This window comes from Odontesthes bonariensis, chromosome 21 (genome assembly GCF_027942865.1).
Source record: "Odontesthes bonariensis isolate fOdoBon6 chromosome 21, fOdoBon6.hap1, whole genome shotgun sequence".
Classification (NCBI taxonomy): domain Eukaryota; kingdom Metazoa; phylum Chordata; class Actinopteri; order Atheriniformes; family Atherinopsidae; genus Odontesthes; species Odontesthes bonariensis.
Genome location: NC_134526.1, coordinates 26,660,055 through 26,682,114, shown reverse-complemented (window position 1 = coordinate 26,682,114; position 22,060 = coordinate 26,660,055). Strand labels below are relative to the sequence as shown.

General features: G+C 39.9%; 1 protein-coding gene across 1 annotated transcript; it reads right to left on the bottom strand.

The window, feature by feature from the left end:
• Positions 1-1,151: 1,151 nt before the first annotated feature.
• On the bottom strand, positions 1,152-20,204 carry LOC142370716 (growth hormone secretagogue receptor type 1-like). Its single transcript, XM_075453143.1, has 4 exons — positions 20,069-20,204; positions 17,614-17,789; positions 13,244-14,102; positions 1,152-1,186 (listed from the first exon to the last, which is right to left on the bottom strand). The coding sequence occupies exons 1-4, from the start codon at positions 20,202-20,204 to the stop codon at positions 1,152-1,154; spliced, it is 1,206 nt and encodes a 401-aa protein (XP_075309258.1).
• Between the last annotated feature and the right edge of the window lie 1,856 nt (positions 20,205-22,060).

Genomic DNA, 22,060 nt, shown 5'->3' with positions numbered 1-22,060 from the left:
AACCCAGTCAAATAAACCCAGTCAAATCTCCCTTCCTGAGCGTACTTCAGGCACGCTCAGGAAGGGAGATTGGACTGAAGACAAGTTTCGGTGCAATCTGTTGGTTTCCTTAGCTAGGAAACTGTTTTTGAATTGGCTCTATATGAATGAATTGGATTATTTTATACATAACTAGAAATGCACTCAGAGAGTGCAGACCTCCGCCAACCGCCAACCTACAACCTACCTGTGGATAGCGAGCCATGTATGGACATATGTTCCTGATGTGGGCTACTTGTTCTTTGGCGCTGTCAGCAGAAGAGGCATTCCCTTCTCCCTATTCATTATTGAACAGCAGTGTTTGCCGTTATTCATTATTATTAATATTATTATTATTATTATTATAATGTTTTGTCGGGAAGCAGTGTTCTGTCGGGAAGCAGTGTTTGCCGTTATTATTACGCTATATGCAGTTATGCACACTGGCTTGCCGTTGCAATCTTTTGTTGTGCTAATTACAGCAAATCCGCGCAATATGCATTCAATCCGCGCACTATGCATTCTGTCTGGCTTTGGCTCTGTTTGGCTTTGGCACCTTGAGGTCGCGCCACCTTGTGGAGGTCGCGCCACCTTGTGGCAGGTCGCAAGATTGCAGCACGAACAGACGAACGAACATCCAGACAGACGAACGAACATCCAGACAAAGCAACAGACAAACTCGGGCGATCACATAACCTCCTTGGCAGAGGTAATTATGATTACAATGAATTGAATTCCAATTGGCTTGAATAGGACTTTATTATTTAAGCGCCTTGAGATGACATTTGTTGTATTTGGCGCTATATAAATAAAAATGAATTGAATTGAATTAAGAGGAGGAACTGAACCCTTTTTGTTGCACAGTTTCTTTGGAAGTCCAGCGTTGAACTGGACCTAGTTGGTAAAACAGTCCATTGAAAGGTGGTTGCTGCACATACAGCCTTTTTGCTAACTCTTGCTAAGTTCGATTTTAATTTCATCTGACCATCTAAAGGGCCTTCTTGATTAACTCACAATTCGCTAACACAAATTGCTTAGGTAATGATCCTCTGCGGTTGGGGGTATACATGAGATGGATGCTCCTGAGTACATCCAACAAAAGAACATTTCCACATGAAGCTGCCTTCACTGGTCTAGCAGGCCAGCGACTGGAACTCAGAGGTCAAGCCTGAGAAGAGGATTGACATAAGTTTACACTAAAAATCTGACTGGCTCATTGAATTAAATATTTTCAAACTAGAAGGCCCAAAACAAAGAGCAAGGCTTGTGTTTTTGGCTTGGTTGTGACTTCAGACACCAAAATGTTCCCAAACAAAGGAAAAAAAGGATTTTCCCAAATTATGTCCCTTTCAAGTAATTCAGGCATCTGGACCAGTTCTAGAAGTTACCACCCTGACATGACATTTGCCATCTTTCACAGATGAGCCGAAGCAGTTTGGGGCACGCCTACTGCCTGTCTTTTATTTATTTTTCTTGGTATCTTTGTGATGAATCTTAATATCTTACGATGTTTTTTGACAGTGGATATTTGTGTATAAGCATCAACTGTGTATTGTGGCAGCCGGTCTGCCCAAATGTAGTGAATGTGAGTCTCCTACATTATGTATATGGATTAAGCAAACTTCCAGATCTTATATTATCAGTATAATAATATTGTAATGTAATGTTAGACATATCACCAAGCATCACTCATGTTTAACCAAATAACAGTTGGATATTAACTCGTTTTTAATTAATTATTAATTATTTTAATATGGATATGGATTATTTTATGAATTATGATTATTATTAATTAATTGAATTCTAATTGGCTTGAATTGGACTTACTATCTAAGTGCCTTGAGATGACATTTGTTGTATTTGGCGCTATATAAATAAAAATGAATTGAATTGAATTGAATTAATTGTTGTAAAAATAAATCTAAAATCAATAAATAAAAACAACTTTTAAAAAAAAAAGACAAATCAAGGATTTCTTTTAGGTTTGATGCTGATTTTGATGTGCAAACCTCAGCACAAGAGCATCAGGGAAAAATGCACCTGTCACATATTTAAACCACAGCACCATCTGATGGGGGACAATATGTGTTACATCCTTTGACTGCACCACAGTTACACTAAAGCGGGGATGTCCACATCCTGTCCACGAGGAAAGGAGGAAAACACACATGATTAAAATAAATGCATCATAGCAGGCTTGTAGAGAACTTAACAATCTTTTGAAGAGATCTAGTTCATCTGAGTCAGGTGTAGAGCTGGTCAGATCTAAGGCTAGAGAGCCACCGACTTTATGACAAGACAGTCTGAAAAACTATTCTTATACTCATTATTCTTAATGCTAAGAGTTGCTACACCTTTTTTCTACCTTTTCACATTTGCAGAACCAGAGGATTTTGCTATAGTGTATTCTGAACATTGTTTTGCAGCTGCATTGTTGGCCAGCAAAAAAAAAAAAAAAAAAGTTAACTACATCCACCCTAACCCACTGGGTCTTCAGGTAAGATAAAAGGGGTTAACTTACCCTTTCCAACCAAAAACACGTTTTCTTGGAGACGACTCCAAAACAAAAAACAAGTGATATGCTATGAGAAACAGCAGTGGATCACTCGCTGTCGCAAGGTCAAGAGGTTTGGATCCAGAAAGAAAGATAAGCCACTGGAAAATGGTTAAAGATTTATTTACAATAAATGTCTGAATTATTGAGTGAGTCAAAGTTTCCAGAAGAGCATTTGGGAAGCAAATGGGCAGGCAGGTAGGTTCTCCCAAGGGACACATTAAGTGAGGTTACCAGGAAGCAGTAGTGCCAGGCAGTCATGGAGCCTTTTAGGGAACTGAAGAACCTCATAGGGAATGAACAAGCCAAACCGTCTGACATGCAATCCAGGAAGCTCGTAGTCACCAAGGTAAACGAAGGAGCCAGGCCAACAGGTAAGTCCTTCGGGATATCCAAGGTTTAGGTGTGGTAAGGTTTAATGGTTTCTAGTAATCATCTCTCTGGTTGGCACCTTCTAAGAGGAACACGAAAGGTACTAGGAATTTGGCCAATGTTTAACACAGAGGCAAAACTAAACTAGAAAGCTGCAAGCAGCTGTAGGCGGGACCGAGGTGTGCGTACGTTGGATGTGCGTACGTTGGGGCATGCGCTTGTCGCCCTAGTCGCGTAGCTCTGCCCACACGCACGATGCCCTCTGCGTACGTATGAGCACATAATAACCCCAAGGCAGAGGGGTTTTTGGAAAATTCTAGGTGGCGCCACTGAGCCATTTTGCTCCGCCCACACACGATACCCTTTACATACGTACGAGGTCGTCAGGGTGGACGTGTGTGCAAAGTTTCATGACCTTGTGATGATAATAAGGCTTTGAAATCACAAACACCATTACAAGATTTTCACCGCCTGGCCACGTCCACAGCGTTCAGAGTTTTGAAAAGTTTTTCAATGAATTTATCCTACCGTGTCTTAAGAGTAACCTGGCCAAGTTTGAAGCTTGTAGCATTAAATCTGTAGGAGGAGTTTGATCAAATGTGAGGTGTGGAAAAAAAAGATGTTTCCGACCACTAGCAGGTGACGCTGTAGGTGGATGTCACTATTTTATATATGCGCGTTCAGGCTGGGTCCAGCATTCACCGTATGAAGTTTGGGACAGATTGGATAATGTATGTGGAAGTTATAAGCGACTTAATTTTTCATGGTGAGTCATAAATTTGAGGCGTCGCCACGGCCACGCCCATTGAGGTTTGAAAAAGTTTCTACATGAATTTTTCCCCCCATGTCTTAAGAGTAACCTGACCAAGTTTGAAGTCTGTAGCATCAAATCTGTAGGACAAGTTCGATCAAATGCGAGGTGTGGGAAAAAAAAGACGTTTCCGACCACCAGCAGGTGGCGCTGTAGGTGGATGTCACTATTTTATATGTGCGCGTTCAGGCTAGGTCCAGCATTCACCGTATGGAGTTTGGGACAGATTGGATAATGTATGTGGAAGTTATAAGCGACTTCATTTTTTGTGGCGAGTGATGGCGAGTCATCGAACTTTGAGAAGTCGCCACGGCCACGCCCTTTAAGTTTTGAAAAAGTTTCCCCATGAATTTTTCCCTCCATGTCTTAAGAGTAACCTGGCCAAGTTTGAAGTCTGTAGCATTAAATTTGTAGGACAAGTTCGATCTTGTGCAAGGCGTGGAATCGGTCAAAAATGTCACGAAAACGCACTTTCCATCCAAAATGGCCGCCTTCCTGTGAATGTGGGACATTGGCGGCATGAGACTTTTTGTGCGTCTGGGCATGATGAATAAGTGTACCGAATTTCGTTGTCCCACGCGAAACTAATCCTATTAAGGGGACCATTTTTAAGCATTATAGGGGGCGCTACAGAGTCAATGAGCAACTCCCAAAAATATAAAGTTTAGATTCTTTCATGTCGTCGACTGGCAGGTGGCGCTCGCAAAATTTCCTGAGTTTTCGCATACCTTTTGCAAAGAATAAGAAAAAGACGGACGGAATAATAAACCTTACAGATACAATAGGGTCCTTGCAGTTTCACTGCTCGGTCCCTAATAATCTGGCGACAAGTGGAGATCCAAACAGGGTAGATAAGCAGATCCTATGATGAGATGATGGCCAACAGCTGAGAGGATTGTAAACCTGTCGGAAAGCAGAGTGCCACTCCCCAAACCACTCACATTCACACAGCAGCCAGTGACACACACACACACACACACACACACACACACACACACACACACACACACACACACACACACACACACACACACACACACACACACACGGGCACCAAGGCCAGAAGAATGGCCTCATGACACTCGCTCCTTGTGGTGTGAAAACCTCTGCTTTTAAAATGGTTGTGGTAGATGACAGGCATGCTCTAGCTCTCATGGGAAGACACTGTCTATTACTGCCAAACTGCTTCATTAATTGAATACCTTTTGCAAAAAAATGCTTTAACACACATATACTTCTATATATATATATATATATATATATATATATATATATGTATATATATGTGTTTTTTTTTGTTTTTGTTTTGTTTTTTGCTTTGGCTTTTGATGATGTTTAATATGACGATATATCGTTTTCACACTGCAGATAAGCCAGAAAACATGGAAAAACATGCCATGGGCCCTTCAAGCAAAACTATAACTCCTCGGATTTTAGAGAGTCACCTTGACTTTGTAAAAGGAAAAACGAATTAAAGGAGGGTATAGTTAGGATTAGTTCCGTCTCTGTAGCTTTGATTTGCAAGAGATAGTTATAGTCTGCCAAAAGAAATGTTGCATACTTTAGCTGGCTTTATAATAACTGGTAAACCCACCTTCAGGAACCTCCTGGTTTTGTTGAATCTTTGCTGAGTAACTAAACTGATCTATATTTTAAATAATTGCTTTTTCATTTTTAGCAATTTGAAAATGATATGTTATTGATAAAGTTAGTGATGTTAGTCTATTTGATCAGTTTCTGGTGGCAGACCAGAAGGACCCTCACCAACAGTGTTGATCACTTAGAAAAGGACATCATGCTCTGAAAAAAACTTCAGCATGTAAGTCTTTAGCTTTTTGACGGTTGTTTTTGGAGTTAACGTTTATTTTAGGCAATGTGTTAAAAGTATTTCTAATCCCTTATCTTATCCCTTGAACATACTGAAAAGTATGACTTCACAGCTTATTGACTGCATTGTGGACTCCAGCAATCCAACAGAGAGGCTTAACTCCTTAATCCTCCAGGTTCATCGTTACTCAGATCTAACTCTCTAATATCAGCAAACTGGGAACAAAGAATAGATTAACACAGCTTCTCCATCTCCATCCATCTTCTACACCCACTTATTCCAATTTAGGGTACGGGGGGCTGGAGCCTATCCCATCTCTCATTGGGCAAGAGGCCCAATTTAGAGATTTTAGACATAGCAGGATATCATTGTCTGCCTTTTCTTGAGTAGAACAGAGCTGGGTGCCTCTTTTCTTCTGATAGTGCATGTCAAAGGCGTGAGTCAGGGTCAATTGACTTTACAGAAATATGCTTTGTAATACCACACCTTGTAATCGTTTTGCTTTTACATTTTTACTCCACTTTTTGCAGGATTTAAAGAACAAAGATACAGCCAGCAGGTTATGTGCTGCTGACTCTCTGCAGCTTCATATTGATTGTATGAGAGATTTACCAGTAGAATGGATCCTCCAATCCAACTCTTTGCAAGAGAGCAAATAAGTTTAAGCATATATAGTGTTAGAATATTTTTTTGGACCTAGGCTGTTTAGAGTAGGTGATTGGAGATATCAGGCATTGCCAATTATCCAGTTAGTTTTTAACACTGAGCATCAACTGATTGTTCCTAGATTTGTCAGGATGTACATCAGTCCCTTCTAACAGTCTGTAACCATATGACATTGTAATAATGCAATCCACAACTCCTTTAATAGTAATACCAGTATGTTCATGTGTAATATTTACAGCAAGACATGAAGCAGAGAGAAGTGTGTGGTGAATTAGCCAATAAATAAACATATCATGCAAACATGTTTCGAACAGAGGTCATTAATCATGATATTAGACACACTGTCAATCCACCAACATGTGAGCAAACAAAGGGTGTGATTACATTTTATACATTTCTCATATTATATAGCTTTAAGCCCATTTCATATCAATATAGTTCCCTAAGAGGGAAAAAAGTGATCTCACAGCAGAAATAGCCTGGATTACAGAAACAATCAAATCAATTGTCACTTAGCCCAAGGCCAGTCTATCCTCTAACCTTCAGGTTATCCATTCTATAGTGTTTCCTGCTGAGAGACAGACTAACATAGGAGAAAACATAACCTCCTTTGCAGAGGAAATAAAAGCTTAACTGTGAGTTAAATAAAGGCATTTATAGCAGTTTCTGACACGTCAGAGCATGTAACACAATATATATCATATAAACACATCAGCCTGAATGAAACTACATGAATCAACATGATAGCCCTGTACCTTTTCTCTGTGTGTGGGGGTGACTGTGCATCTCTGTTTACTGTGATAAAACTTTATGTGCATGCACATGAATCCTGTATAAATTATGTATAAGGTAATTCATTTTAAGTGCAGAGGGACTCTCCCTGATCGGTATGTCGTTTTGGTGGAGAATGCTGTAGTGCATTACCACCATAAGCTGCACTGGGATTTGGACCAGGAATCAAATTACACATTAATTTGCATTGATTGCAGGAGCAGTCCAGAATTTGTGTTGACATTTTAATATTGTGAGAGCTTTGTCAGCTGTGATGATTTTACAACAATGTATGAAATGACAATATCAAAACAATGTGGCAATATGAGAAAAGCCATTGTTGACATATCCAGTCCACAATTGAAGTTTTTGTTCAATCCACCCACTCTCATATATAAAGCATTGTGTACAGCCACAGATGGCGTCTGTTCTCAACAAAGCAGCAAAACAATGGTCCTCTAAATTCTCAGGACCAAACCAAAGACAGACGAATTGGAAAGATAGCAACCTTAGACAAAAAAACTGAGACAAAATAAATTAATACCACAGTTCGGAGTGTAATATCAATTTATAATGTGCCTAAAGAATCAGTTAATTTACATGAAAAAGCAACAAAACAACCAGCCTGAATATAGGAGCTATTTACTCAGCTAGTTGGCTACAGGAATAAAGTGTATGTAGTCATCCACTGTCATACACAAAGCCAATGTTAACACCACCAACTTTCAAAAAGTGTCAACTTCAAATACAGCATAAGTCGTATAAGTCGAGTTTTTCCCACAAGTCATAATGGAGTCATTAGCTCGATTCACTCCTCATGAGCAGCATGCTGGTGGTCATTTTGAAAATGATTCTTTCATTAAATTAAATATGGATCCTCAAAGGTATTTGCATTTTTCCCCATGAGCTTGCAAGCATCACTCTCCCATTCCACCTTCTTGTCCACATATGTTCACCTTCGGCTCTAAAAAAGACCCTGAAGTTAGCTAAGGCTGACTTGAGGCTTCAAAACAGCAGTTTATAAACCAGTGGTTGACGTCACGATGACTTTTTCCATGTCTTATTTACAGTCTACAGTCCAGAATTTTGAAAAAACAGTAAAAGTAATTTCCACATGAAAAAGATGAAAAAATCCTAATGTCTGTAACTTGAAGGCACAAAGTTCAACACTGAAAAAAAAAACAGGAATTTCTGTTTTCAGGTTTGAGATTGGCTGACCTTGGGGGGGCAACACCCATTTCGACATCCCGCCATTCCAACAAGGCTTTCCATATAGGGAAATGTGCGTTACTCAACAGATAACAGTCCCTTCTTTCTGTTCATGCATTTTACATGTTTTAAGACGTGTACAGATGTGATACAGTCTTTAAAAGCATAATTAAAGCCTCTTCCTCTCTCTCTCTGCCTGTTATTCTTCAAAGCTTGTGATGTTTGAATGATATTAAATTGATACTGAATGATGATTTAAGGGTCAAATCTACAGTCAGAGGGGAGGATCGGGTGGATGTGGGCTTATTTTGGATTAAAAAAAATAATAATAAAAGATGATGGCCCTCAGGATCCATCCATAAGGGCCGTGTTGTTACTATTTCACTATAAATCTTGTGTGTGCGTGTAACAGCTGTCATGTAGGTGTGTCGGATCCCGTCAGATCCTGATAATGTCATGAGTCTGTGAACATTTTCAAAACGCACTCCAAAAGCAAATTAATGACATTCAAATAGTTTATTTCACAAAAAGGAGCGACAAACACAGACTAACACTGTTCACTTATTGATTTAAAACTAATAAATGAATAAAAGAATAATAATGATACATTTTGGGTATAGCCTAATATATGAAATTTGGTTTTATTTGCAGCACCGGGATGTCTGACACAGGTGAGCTGTCATTGATGTCTGTAATTGCATTTATTATTGTTGCATATGATGCCAGCGCTCAAAAGACGCTCTGTGGAGAGCTCCGCTCCAGCTGGCTGCTGTGACAGGTCCCTGACACTGTGTTTCTGCTTAATCTAACATATTTCAGACTCGCCCGATTTACATTAATACCTGTATTTTGATATTTGAAATTTCAGGGGATTTTAATAATAATTTATCATAGTTGGTTTGCGAGGTTGTGGAGCTCCTCTTAAAAAAAAAAAAAAAAGCTTTAATAGGCTTTTAAAGGAATTGTCGGAATGGTGGGATGTTTATAAAAAAATAAAACATCCCGTCATTCCGACAATGTGTCCGACAAAAATAAAAAGTGTCGGAATGACGTGACGTTTGATAGAAAATTGAATGTCGCCATTCCGACAATTTGAGGCCCATGTCGGAATGGCGGCATGTAAACAACATTAGCAAGCAAGCTAAGAAAAGCGTTCGGTGTTTTTGGGAGGTCTATGTCACCATATGAAACACAATAAAACAAAAGATTAACAGGTCATTCATATTTTGTATTACCTTACTATTTTATCTGATAGTTTTAGTTTTTTATGTTCTTCACATGATAAAATCTTTGTCGCATCAACAGGGTACCACCAACTGAGCTAACTGATCAACACAATAATGCCCTTTGTATTTGAAGAATGAACCATTGTCATCAATATGACCTCACATACGTCATTTTATTTGATTCATATAAACACGAACTCTACTCCTTTACTGTGTATCTTCTATGCGTACAGTATTTTCTCTCACAAAGTGGTCGTAGAATGCCGTGCTGTGAGTGTGCGAAGGCGGTGAGCCTGAGTGTGAGAGCTCTTGTGTATGAGGCTGTGAACAGCGAGTCTATATCTGGCAGACATCAGGTTGTAGAGTAATGGATTGACAGCAGCGCTGAGGTAGAAGAGGACAGACGACACAAGATTAAAGTACTGAGACAAATAGTATAAAAAGTACATGTGCGTGTCGGGATGCGAATACGTGTTGTTGAAGTGTGTACCATTGGGTGTTTTGTCGATGTAAAGGTTGGTGGGAACTGCAGTGTTTGTGGCAGAAAAAGAAGGTGTGCGAGTGCTTGAGACATTTTGTAAGCTTGAAGAAATTGTCATTCTATTTTTCATGTTGTGTGTAGTGGTGTTTGTACAGTTGTGCAGTTTTGTGTTTATGTTTGAAAATCTGCTGTGTTGTGTGTTAAAATGTGTTGAATCATTTTGTGTCTCCATGTGTGTATTTGTTTCATCTCTAGGATACATACCTTGTGTACTTGTGTCAATGCTTACATGTTGCAGTTCAGTATGTGTAACGACATGAGAGTTTGAAATGTGTTCGTCTGTGCCCATATCGCTGTGAGGGTTCATTTTGTCCTTGGATTCTGAACACATGTCACAGAATCTTTTATTTGTCTCTGTGAGAGTGTGTGCCGTTTTCATTCCAGTCTGAGGGAGGGCTTCAAAGAAGTGTGCGTCAGAGTCTGAGTGGCTTAAAGGTTCGGAAACAGCGTGCATGTTGATATCTTCGCTGCCAGTGCTGACGTCAGCGAGTGTGTCAATGTCTAAGTGTGAGTTTGTGTCCGTGGATGTTTCCTGTTTTTCAGCACCGGTGCCAAGAGAAAGGGAGAATATAGTCCGACCAACATGAAAGGGCAGCCAGCACAAGACAAACGCCAGGACAATCACTCCTGTAGGAGGTGAGAAGACAAAGAGACACAGACTTTTATGAGACTGTTGCAATCTCACTGTCTGTAGGTTCTAATAAACAATATGTAAATATGCTGTGAGGAAAATCTGCAGTAGTTACCGTTCAATCAAAACCCAAGACCTCCTTTTTTTTTGTCTTTACACATCTTGTTCAACATAAGGCTATTCAAGAAAAAGCATCTTGTCTCAGCCCGTCCAATATGTTTCAACTACATCAAGACTTTTATCAAACACAGTCAAACACAGTGTGTAGTGCTCATGTTTTTTTTTGCTATTTTATGCTTGGCTTATTTCACACCTAAGATGACTTGCAAAGGGCAAAGTACCCGGAAACTGTTAGGTATGACATAGTAAGACTACCGAAGCTTTAGATGTGGCCAAGAACAAGCTGGCAATTCTCACTGGTAGACTATAGGTAGGAAATAAGGAGGCAACAACTCTTGTTTTACGACGCAAAGAGCATCATCTACTGCCTCGGTTGGGCAGTAGCAAACAGGACTGTTAACTAGCACCAGTGATGGCAACTATTTTTCAATGGAAATTAACTAAAGGCAGGTTAAAAGTTTTGTAAATGTTGATCAGTGGCATATGCTAATTAGCATGACATCACAACTGCGTTTGCATTCGCTTTGTGTCACCCCTAAAGCTGACCCTTTTACTTCTGTTTACCTCTTTTCAACTCTGCTCATTTACTGTGTTTTAATACAATTGAATTTCTTAACACATTTTTCTCTTGTTGTTGGCAAATAAGTCTGAAAGTCTAACTAAAGAAGCGGCCCATTAACTGTCACCCATTTCAAGACTACTGCTCTGCTCGAATAAAATTCTGATTTTAAAGGCAAATTGTTGTCTGACAGTGCCGTCAAACATTTTTTCTTTCACACAGTTCACGGCCTTCTGTCACACCAGAGAAACAGCTAAGTGTGAGTAAAGTTAAAAATTCAGTTGCTGTTTGATCTTGCATTCATGTAGGAAAGAGTATCCGTTCTCAGCGTACAAATAAGCTACTTGGCTGTGTAGTACGCTTGTTACCGGAGGATTCCACAAGGGAGGACACCTGATAAATCAGATGGGAAGCTGCTGTTGGGTTTACAGGATGTAAGTAGAAGTGCTCTGGTAAACGGTAAACATGGGCTGAATAGAAGAGGTTAGCATTTTGTTGAGCTTAAGATCACAACAGAAAAAACAACAGCAGTGGTATCGTAGTTTACACACCCTCTGCTGGTCACCTAACAAATTGCAGCTTGCAAACATGTAACATTAATTTCTATGGACGTGCACAACTTGCACACCAAGCAAACACAAGATACGCAAGGCAGCCACGATAAACACGCTGCACATAATTAACAGCAACTGTAGCCTACCTCACGTCCACATGCATTTTGGGTTAAATTACCACAGTAGTTAATTCTGCTTAACTGGGGCCTCATGGCAACATCTGTGGACACATTCACTGCCATCTAGTGGTGTGAGATGTGTACGTACAAACGTGTACTTTTTATACATATGATGTTCCAATAAGCCCAAAAAGCAAAGAGAAATAAAACAAATTAATATCAAACAAGAGCACGGGTCTTAAGGGGTTAAGCACCTCTGTGGTACTGCTTCTCCCTGTCCTAAAAGTTGCTAGATTCGGCACAATTCACAGAGCTAGCTTGCTAGCTACTGAGCAGATATGACAAAAGTTTACATCTCTCTGATCAAACTAGTTTCCCCTAAATGTTGTCCAAGTTTGTCTCTATTGTCACTTTTATTGCACCATTAACAAAAAGTAAATCACTTAATGGCTGGCATAAGCTAACATGAATTAAACACTCACTGTATGTAACAGTAACAACACACGGTGCTGTCAAAGACAAAAAAGTAACAATAAAGCGAAAGCCTTCTAGTTACACAATAAAGCTGGTTAGGTCGGGATGGACAGCTAGTTTTTAGTATATTTTTCAGTTATAGTTTATAAGGTTCATACACTTTGACATGTTTGTTTGTTTTTTACTTTATTATGTAATTTGTGCAAATTGTAATTTAAAATATGTCCCATTTACAGAGCTATCTTTATCATGCAGGGTATGTTGCCTCTTTCATTCATCAGCTGAAATGGCTGATACAATAGCAGGCTAATATTTTCTGGCAACAGTGGAAATATTAAGCAGTGTATGAATTGTTGTGCTACTGCTGCTTTCAATTTGCAGAATCCTCAATCATCAATAGAACATTTACGAATAAGCCTTCCACATCATATACCTGCGCTGCAAATTATGTAAAATACTGCCACTGTAGCTAGCATTAGCAAATAGCTAGAAGTCTCATGAGTAAAAATGAAAATTAAGCAATGTCTTTGAAATACAAGGACATTTTACAAAATTCATTGCAAGCTAAATGTAGTAATTATGAAAAATGAAGATCTTATGGAAAAATTTTCGCGACATAGTATTTGAGCTGCCTCAGCATTGATGCGAAGGAGCCTTCTAAACTGTCATGATGTGCAGTGTAAGTAATCTTTCATCAGTTTTATGTTTTCTTATTGTTCCACTTTCTGGCAGTTTCAACAAAGATGGTATGTAAGGTTGTGTTGGCGGGTCTGTGTTTTTTTCCCCTCACCCAGCATCTTGACAGTGTTCCGATGACTCTGGTCTCTTCGGCTGCTTTTTGGGCGAAGCCACAGTGTCCGTCCAATCAGGCTGTACACCAATCCCAAGATGCAGAGCGGTATCAGGAAGTACAAGTTAGAGAGAATCATCATGGCTGACAACAGGCCAGACGAGATGGCATAGTGTGTGCATCTGCACTCTCTTCTGTCCACCTCACGGCTTCCATAAAAGCCTCCATCTCTTCCTCCCCCCTCATCTTCCTTCTTCTTATTTTGATGATCTCCTTCAAAATCCATCCTCACCTCTTCCTCACTGCCTTTCTGATCTCCTTCTTTCTCATCTTTTATTTCACCTTTATCCTCTTGTTTCCTTTCATTTCCTTCTCTTGGCTTGCTCTCCCCTTTGCCTTCAAACAATTTCAATTCTCCAACTCCGTCATCCCATCCTTTTGTCTCTTTCTCTCCTAACTTTATTCCATCTAATCCTGGATCCAACAAGGCCATGTGTGTACCTCCTCTTTCTTCTCCACCTATCATTAATCCTCCCTGTTCTCCCTCCCTGCCTGTCCATCCCCCGTCCTCTCTCCACTGGATGAGCCCAAGCTCCTCTCTCCCTACTTCCTCCACTCCAACCATGACCAACACTGGTGCAGCACTGACGGCTGCACCCAGCCACAGGCAGCCAATGATAGCCCTGGTTCTGCGTCGAGTCACCAGTGTCTTGGCTGTGATTGGCCAGCAGACTGCCAGGTACCTCTCCAGGGAAAGGAAGGTGATATGGAGAATGGTGCAGAAGGTGCAACACTCTGAAAGGAACATGGTCAGTTTACAGGCAAGGTCTCCTAAGATCCAGGGTCTCGGTCTCCAGAGCTGGGGAAGACAGGACGATGATGCGTGATTAGACAACTGGCTCCTTACCCTGTTTTCACCAGACTTGCTTGCCAGCTATACTAATTGATAATCTCTTATTAACATGCGTGCCAAATACAGTATATGACAACCAAACCAGTGCTGTTTGTTTGTATTTTCATCAAGAAACTAAGTATATGCATTCATGTAGTTTGCATCCAATTAAATTTGCATATAACCTCTAAGCTACAATGATAGGTAAATAGTCAGTGCAAGCATGTAAACATTAATCTGAAAGGAAATAATGCTCTTGGTGCTAGCATTGTTGACATTATCCACACTATGCAAACCAATCTGACACAAATTACCTGCAGACACAATGCTCCTTTACAAGCTTACATTACTGTCATTTACAAGTTTTACACATACATTGTATTAATACATTGTATTTTAAACTTTAAAAAGCTAAATATTTTTCTCAGTTTAAGGCCCACCTCACAAGAGTCCCGGCCTGCTCTCAATGAAGAATCTTCCTCACACACCAGAGTAAGTCATGGAGTTCCCGAGGGTTCTGTGCTTGGACCGATTCTTTTCACTTTAGGTAACATTATTAGACAGCATGGCATAAATTTCCATTGCTATGCTGATGATACTCAGCTGTACTTATCTATAAAACCAGATGAACCCAATAGGTATGTCAGACTACAAGCATGTCTTAAAGACATAAAGACCTGTATGACTCAGAACTGTCTGCTTCTAAATTCAGACAAAACTGAAGTTGTTATCTTTGGACCTGAGCGCTTCAGGGAGAAATTTTCTAGCTATATAGTTACTCTAGATGGTATTTCCTTGGCTTCTAGTTCTACAGTGAGGAACCTTGGAGTTATTTTTGACCAGAATTTGTCATTTGACTCGCATATAAAACAGGTTTCTAGGACTGCCTTCTTTCACCTTCGTAATATTGTTAAAATCAGGAACATCTTGTCTCAGAGTGATGCAGAAAAACTAGTCCATGCATTTGTTACTTCAAGATTGGACTACTGTAATTCTTTATTATTGGGCTGTCCCACATATTCTCTGAAAAGCCTTCAGTTGATCCAAAATGCTGCAGCCAGAGTTCTGATGACAACTAACAGGAGAGATCATATTTCTCCAGTTTTAGCTTCTCTTCATTGGCTCCCTGTTAAATTCAGAATAGAATTTAAGATTCTTCTCCTTACATATAAAGCTCTTAATGACCGAGCTCCATCATATCTTAAAGATCTCATTATAAGATATTTTCCTAACAGAGCACTTCGTTCCCAAACTGCAGGTGTACTTGAGGTTCCCAGAGTTTCTAAAAGTAGAATGGGAGGCAGAGCCTTCAGTTATCAGGCCCCTCTGTTGTGGAATAAGCTGCCAGTAAATGTCCGGGAAGCAGACACCCTTTCCACTTTTAAGACCAGGCTTAAAACTCTCCTTTTTTATAAAGCTTATAGTTAGGGATGGCTCAGGTGATCCTGAAACATCCCATAGTTAAGCTGCTATAGGTCTAGACTGCTGGGGGGCCTCATCTGTCACACCTTTCCTCACTTTACTCTCTTTATGTATATGTGACATTATTGTGATCATTAACTCGTGTTTCCCTGTTCCAACAGATATCCTTTGAATGGTGTTACAGTGCCGCCCCCCCCTTTCTGTCTTCTCAAACTCCAGCTGGTCGAGGCGGATGGCCACCCTTCCTGAGTCTGGTTCTGCCAGAGGTTTCTTCCTGTTAAAAGGGAGTCGTTTCTCTCCACAGTCGCCTCAGGCACGCTCAGGCCGGGAGATTGGACTGAAAAAGAAAAAGTTTTCAGTGCAATCTGTTGGTTTTCTTAGCTAGGAAATTGTTTTTGAATTGGCTCTATATGAACGAATTGGATTATTTTATGAATAACTATGATTACAATTAATTGAATTCCAATTGGCTTGAATTGGACTTTATTATCTAAGTGCCTTAAAATGACATTTGTTGTATTTGGTGCTATATAAATAAAAATGAATTGAATTGAATTGAATTGAATTGAATTGAATTGAATTGAATTGAATTGAACACTGGTTTGGTCCAAAGTGGTGAGAAAACAGCCAACTTAATATTCTTTTTTTCAGGCAAGCCAATTACAGTGCCAACCTAGGCACAAGGCATATGCAAATGTATGGTATGGTGATGTGATATATATATATATATATATATATATATATATATATATATATATATATATATATATATCAGGTAATTGTGCATTATGTATCAGTCAGTTCAGAAGCAGTAGTTTCCGTAGAAAAATGACTCCCTTTGGAGTGGCCTTTGTAAATTTGAGTTTTGTAAATCTCAGACGATCAAAAACGTAAATGCTGGTCTCAGTTTGACACTGGCTCTAATAGCTAGTATCAACTAATGATAGTGTCCACAAATATAGTGAAGAAAAAAAAAGTACAAATATGAGAGACTCACAACTAGACTTTTGATTATTCAAACAACAATGAAATTGTTGTTTGAATAATCAACAGGCTGTGGCTAATGGTTAAAACAAGGTTTATCTTGTTTTTCAAACTATCATAGCTCAGATATACTGAACGCTGGATAGGGAATGAGCACAGCAGTGCGGCTTCAAGAACACACCACCCTTCTCACTTACTAGTCTTGGCTGGTATGATACTACTAATTCAAAGATTAAGTTAACAGACACTCACTTGGCTCCAGAACTCAAACTGCCACAGTTGTTTTAGGTTTATTGGGCAAATAAGAATGAATCTTCCTGACTCGTCATCAAAATATTTATGAAATTTTGCACCCAAAAATTACGTACTATTGTATTCACCATTGATAAGCAGGGTCACTGTCATGATCTGTGTCGTTTGGTATTTTTGGATCTTTGTTTTTCCTTGTTTTTCCATGTTTTTCCGTGAGCCATTCATTTGAATCAGGTGTGCTGGAGGAGGGAAACATCGAAAACATGCAGGGCAGTGGGTCCCGAGGACCGGAATTGAGAAACACTGGTCTAATCTGTTCAAGTTTACTCTGCATTTTGATTTTGTTTTCCAAGGTTTTAGTTTGATTTATTTCCGGCTTTGTTTTAAAATAAATAGTTTCTTTTCATTTTGCCTCCTGGCTCTCGTTCTGTGTCTGCACCTGGGTCCTTCCTCGCCACCTCCCACACGTGACAGTCGCACTCTAAAAGTCTTGACCATGGAACATAGTTTACTATTTGCCCTGACATTAAATATTGTGTTTTTTTACTGGGAAAATGATAGAAGAATGATATATCACTGAGTATGACACAACCCTTGAACTAAATAAAACTTAATTTAGAGGTTAGCAACAAGAGCTTATTTAAACTACCTCAGGTATCGTCACTATTTGCAGTGCAGGAAGCAGTGCACTGCTCCTTTCTCTTCATTCAAATGAGAGATCTTTTGTGATTGCGCATTAAGAAAATAGGTCAGTATCATGATCCGGTTGTGTGTTGCCACAACAAGCATGTATGAAAAAAGGTGCACCTTGTTTATGTACCTTATACAGATCCAGTGGTAAGAGCAGGAGTATCAATAGATCGCTGACGGCCATGCTGCTGAGGTACAGATAAGTAGAGCTCCTCATGTGCGGACGGAGCCAAACCACCAGAATGGTTAATACGTTCCCAAGAAGGCCAAACAACATTAGTGGAATGTAGATGACAGTCACGCAAACTGAAAAGACAAAAGAAAGTAGGGTATTTTCTTTAGAACCAGTTTGTGTTTGTACGTCATTCTGCCATTAGTGTGGAAAGAGGAATCATAAGCTTCATCAAGTTGATTTTATGGAACACAATTGAAGCATCAGTAACACACTGTGCAACCAAAACACGTCAAATGTGAGGAAGAAGGGGGGGGGGCTCTTAAGCACTGCTCCTTTGATCCTCTGCCTTTGTGTGAAGTGAGATCGAGCACAACAACACTTTACTGAAACGCTTTTTGTATTTGTCTAAAAATACATTCTTCATACAACATTTTTGTCACCTACATGGGCACCATTTTGCTTTCTGGCGTGGTTACATGACAACATAATGCATTGTGACGAAATGTTTCCCGCTGTCTGGTTGTGATTTAGAAAATAACATTCTTTGGTTTGGATTAGTAAAAAAACGATTTAGGGAGGATAAGAAAACAATCATAGTCGGGACTAAAAAACATTGTTTTTACAATGCAACCGTTCTGTCATGGATGACATTTTAATCATTCTCGTACAGTTGCTCTCACAACCAGCTGAGGCTTCATATTCTAACTAGTGGCTGTATCTGCTTGCATGACAAACACCACAAGGGCACGTTTTTTCAGGAGAGGGATAATCTCAGATATTCTCAGCAGCCAGGTCATAATTGCAGCTTTGATAAACAAAAGTGCTGGCTACAGCAAAAAAAGATGGGACTTCTCACAATAGTCGTCTTCCGGGTGTAGGCCAGGTTATACACAGGTATGAGTAGTATTCTCATTTCTATATAAATCAGCATTGAGTATCCACTTCTAAATCTTCTCTAATGAGTATCAGATTTGATAAAGTTCCGCAAATGATTTTTCCCAGCGTGACCCAACCTTTCTCTTCTTTGTCTGGTAAAGTTCTTGTTGTTTTCATTGGATGGGTTATTTGGGCATGAGGCCTGACAATAGTGAGGGTAAACTCACTATTTAATAGAATTACAGACAACCTCTTGGTGCAACAGCTAGCTAAGTAGCTGTTCAGTGGAACAGTTTATGAGAGACTTCTGGCCCATTTTCACATTGAGATGAACTAGTTTAGTCAAAACGCATACGGTAATTGTGCAGATGTCTCAACCTAGTCTGTCGGCCAGTGTTGATTGGAAATCTGATAATATTGTGTGGCTGGTGTCAGTTTTATCATCACCACAACCTTATTCCCTTAAAGGTAGGGTAGGAGATCCTGGATTTTGAGTCCAGCGAAGCTGCATTTTGAAAATACACAGGTCAAAAGTCCCAACCCTTTTCTTCACTTTCCCCCCGAAGGCACGCCTCTAGAGTACATGAACGAGCACGAAGGTGCACGAGCGCTGTTCTGACAGCAAGCATCGATCGTTGCCGTATTTAGTATTTAGTATATGCTAACTATACGTTTAATAATGCTAGGTGCTAGCCAAGCTGGCTCTAGTTTAGCTTCCTGCCAAGCTTCTGGACGCGTAATTCGTTCACGGAGCAGGGTACGCGCACAGGGGGAAGGAGGGGGAGGGAGGAGCAGATTGCAGTTTGACAGACGGCATCAGTATCCAATCATTGTGAACGGTCCGTTCACAATGATTGGATACTGTTTTTCCTAGATTGTACGTTCTAGAGGCCACTAAAACTTTTCATATTTGTGTCAAAACCTTTAATTAATTGGTTGCAATGGGGCTGTGAAGAGTATTTCAAGCAATATGTAAAAAAATGTTCCAGAAAAAGATCCCCTACCCCACCTTTAAGTCAGGCAGCACAATACACAAATACCACTGATCCATTTTTGGTGGGCAATATATCATACATGTATGGAATTATCGTAATGTAATCAATAAACATTTAAAAGAGTGAGGAAATGAGTGAGGGCATATTAAGAGGAATTGATCAATTCTTTAACATTTTCTGAATTGCTTTTGCTACTTCTCAGCAGCATTAAAGTTCTGTGAGCAGGTCATAGTCTTATTGAACGATAGGGTCTATAAGCTTCATTAGTTGGTTGGCTTGAGGTTGCAATTTAAGACTGGGATCATATTTCTTAATTCCACATTTATTCTTTCATCAATTCCTCTTTATGTGTGCTCATTCCTTTTCCAAGTGTTTTACATATTGATTCTTATATGTGGCATTCCTATTATTCCAAGCAGCCATCTTTGACTGACAGCGCAATTTCTCTAAGTCACATAAGGAACAGAGTTTGGATTTACTTTTTTTGTCTTTCAAAACACCTCAAATATAGTAAAACTATTGTCGTTTGTTTAACCCACCTAATTCAATCTGTCCAAACATAGGTTCCTCCCAGTAGCAGTCTTCATTGGAGCAGTCCTCAGGGAAGGTTGATGGTAAGCCACAGTTTTTTCCGTCACAGCCACCGCTCATGTCTCCCAAGTCCATCAGATCCATGATGGCACCGGGTGGGGTTGTACAATAAGGACGACAACAGAGAACGAGGCGGAGGAAAGCAGTGTCCCCCAGGTTACAGGGTGTAGAGGTGACGCAAACTGATGGATTTCCTATTACACTCAATAATCACCAACACTGAAGGGGATGGTCAAGGTGGAAAAGCGTTGTCTGGTCAAAACGAGAAAAGTAAATGCATTTAACACATTTACAAGATCCCACTCTTACAAAATGCTTACGAATCACTGAATGAATAAACACATGCAGGATAGAGGGTCTGTAACTTATAGATTGATTAAGGATTGACATCAACATTGCATGCCAGTCCTACATTTGATAGAAATTAATGTTTAACAGATGACCTATTCTGTCATAACAGCTCATGTCCATTTATCAAAGCTTTGACTGAATCTTCCTCACCGCTAAACATGTGCTTTTCTTTAGAACAAACCCAAGAAAAAGTCTAGATTCTTGCTACTTCTAACATAAATAATCTGTACCTAAAAGTCCACGTTCAAGTTTACAGTTGGAAACGATTCACTCACACACACTCAATCTTAGCTTAGATATAGTGTACTCACTGATTGAGAGGAGCTTCAGCAGCTGGTTTATCTCTGCTGTGGACACACACTCGTTGTTTGGCCGTGACACCTTTCTCCTCTTCCTCTCTCTCCTTTTACACCTCCCTCTCACCTCTTACAGTCTGCACTACAGTGTAACCTCATATCTGTTTTAACTCATGTTGAGACAAATACCGTTTCATTGTTGTATCTTGTTTGAGTAAAACTTAAAGAAACTAAAACCAGTTTAATTTTTTGTGTATTTATTTATCTATTTTTGTGCTCATTTAGCTTTAGCTTTGGAGTCCAGCCTGGGGGTTTGTCCCTCTGCATCATACACCCAAGTGATCACACGGTGCTGTACGCAGCAGTCATACAGTACAAAGTGACATTTGGTCATCAGCATAAGGATGGAGCAAAAAGCATGGGGACATAGTGAACAGTCACATGTTAGGGCTTGAAAGAGCAGCCTTAGTTGCTGAGCAAACCATTAACATTCACCCAAGCTAGCCAGATGCTCCCACGGTGATATGGGCTTGGCAAAGTAACTTCACGAATGACCCTAAGTTTTTAGCGTTATAAAAAACTGTTCACTTTTTTACCGGTATACATCATTATGATAACTAAACCTGTGTTTCAACCTAAATATCTGCTACTTTTAGTCCCAAGGACTTCAAGGAATTAAAATGTTCCTGTGGTTACTTGTTGGTTACCTACGGAAACCACGTGGTTACTTTTTTCCCCACTGAGGTCTAAAAATCCTGTGAAGTGTGAACTTAATTAGTCTGGGGAAATGTTAGCGCTCAACCAATCAGGCAGATCAGCACTTGATCTGGACCATTCTTGTGGAGTAAAATGTCTCATGATATTCTAGAATGGCTAAATTTCTCCATGCTATTGGATGCTGTGCTGCTGGGGTGATTTCTGCTGGTAATTCTGGCACTTTTTTTTCACCTCTGGAATTATGTGTAACAAAGCCAATGGAAATGTGTTTGCATGTGGGAGCAGCTGATTGAACTGTTCAAAGCCCAAGTAATGCCCTGAATTAGACTTCATATCCAGATGAGCTCAAGAGGAGACAACTAGGATGCAGAGCAGGAAGAAAACAGAGAGAGAGGAGAAGTGCTGCATGTTGGTGTCGTGGTTTGCACCGTTGCCTCACAGGTTTGAATTTCTCTGTGGCTGGGGCCTTTCTGTGGAGTTTGCATGTTCCTGCACATGTGTAGGATCTCACCAAGTCTTCCTCCCACTGTCCAAAAACATGCATGTTAGGTTTATTCTAAATGGGCCAGAAGGGTA

Excerpts from the sequence above, each read along its gene's own strand:
- LOC142370716 (XM_075453143.1), bottom strand. The coding sequence starts at position 20,204 with ATGGATCTGATGGACTTGGGAGACATGAGCGGTGGCTGTGACGGAAAA. Across the intron at positions 17,790-20,068 it reads GTTTGGACAGATTGAATTAG|TTTGCGTGACTGTCATCTAC; the intron begins GTGGGTTAAACA and ends TTGTCTTTTCAG. Across the intron at positions 1,187-13,243 it reads GAACACTGTCAAGATGCTGG|GCTTGACCTCTGAGTTCCAG; the intron begins GTGAGGGGAAAA and ends TCCTCTTCTCAG.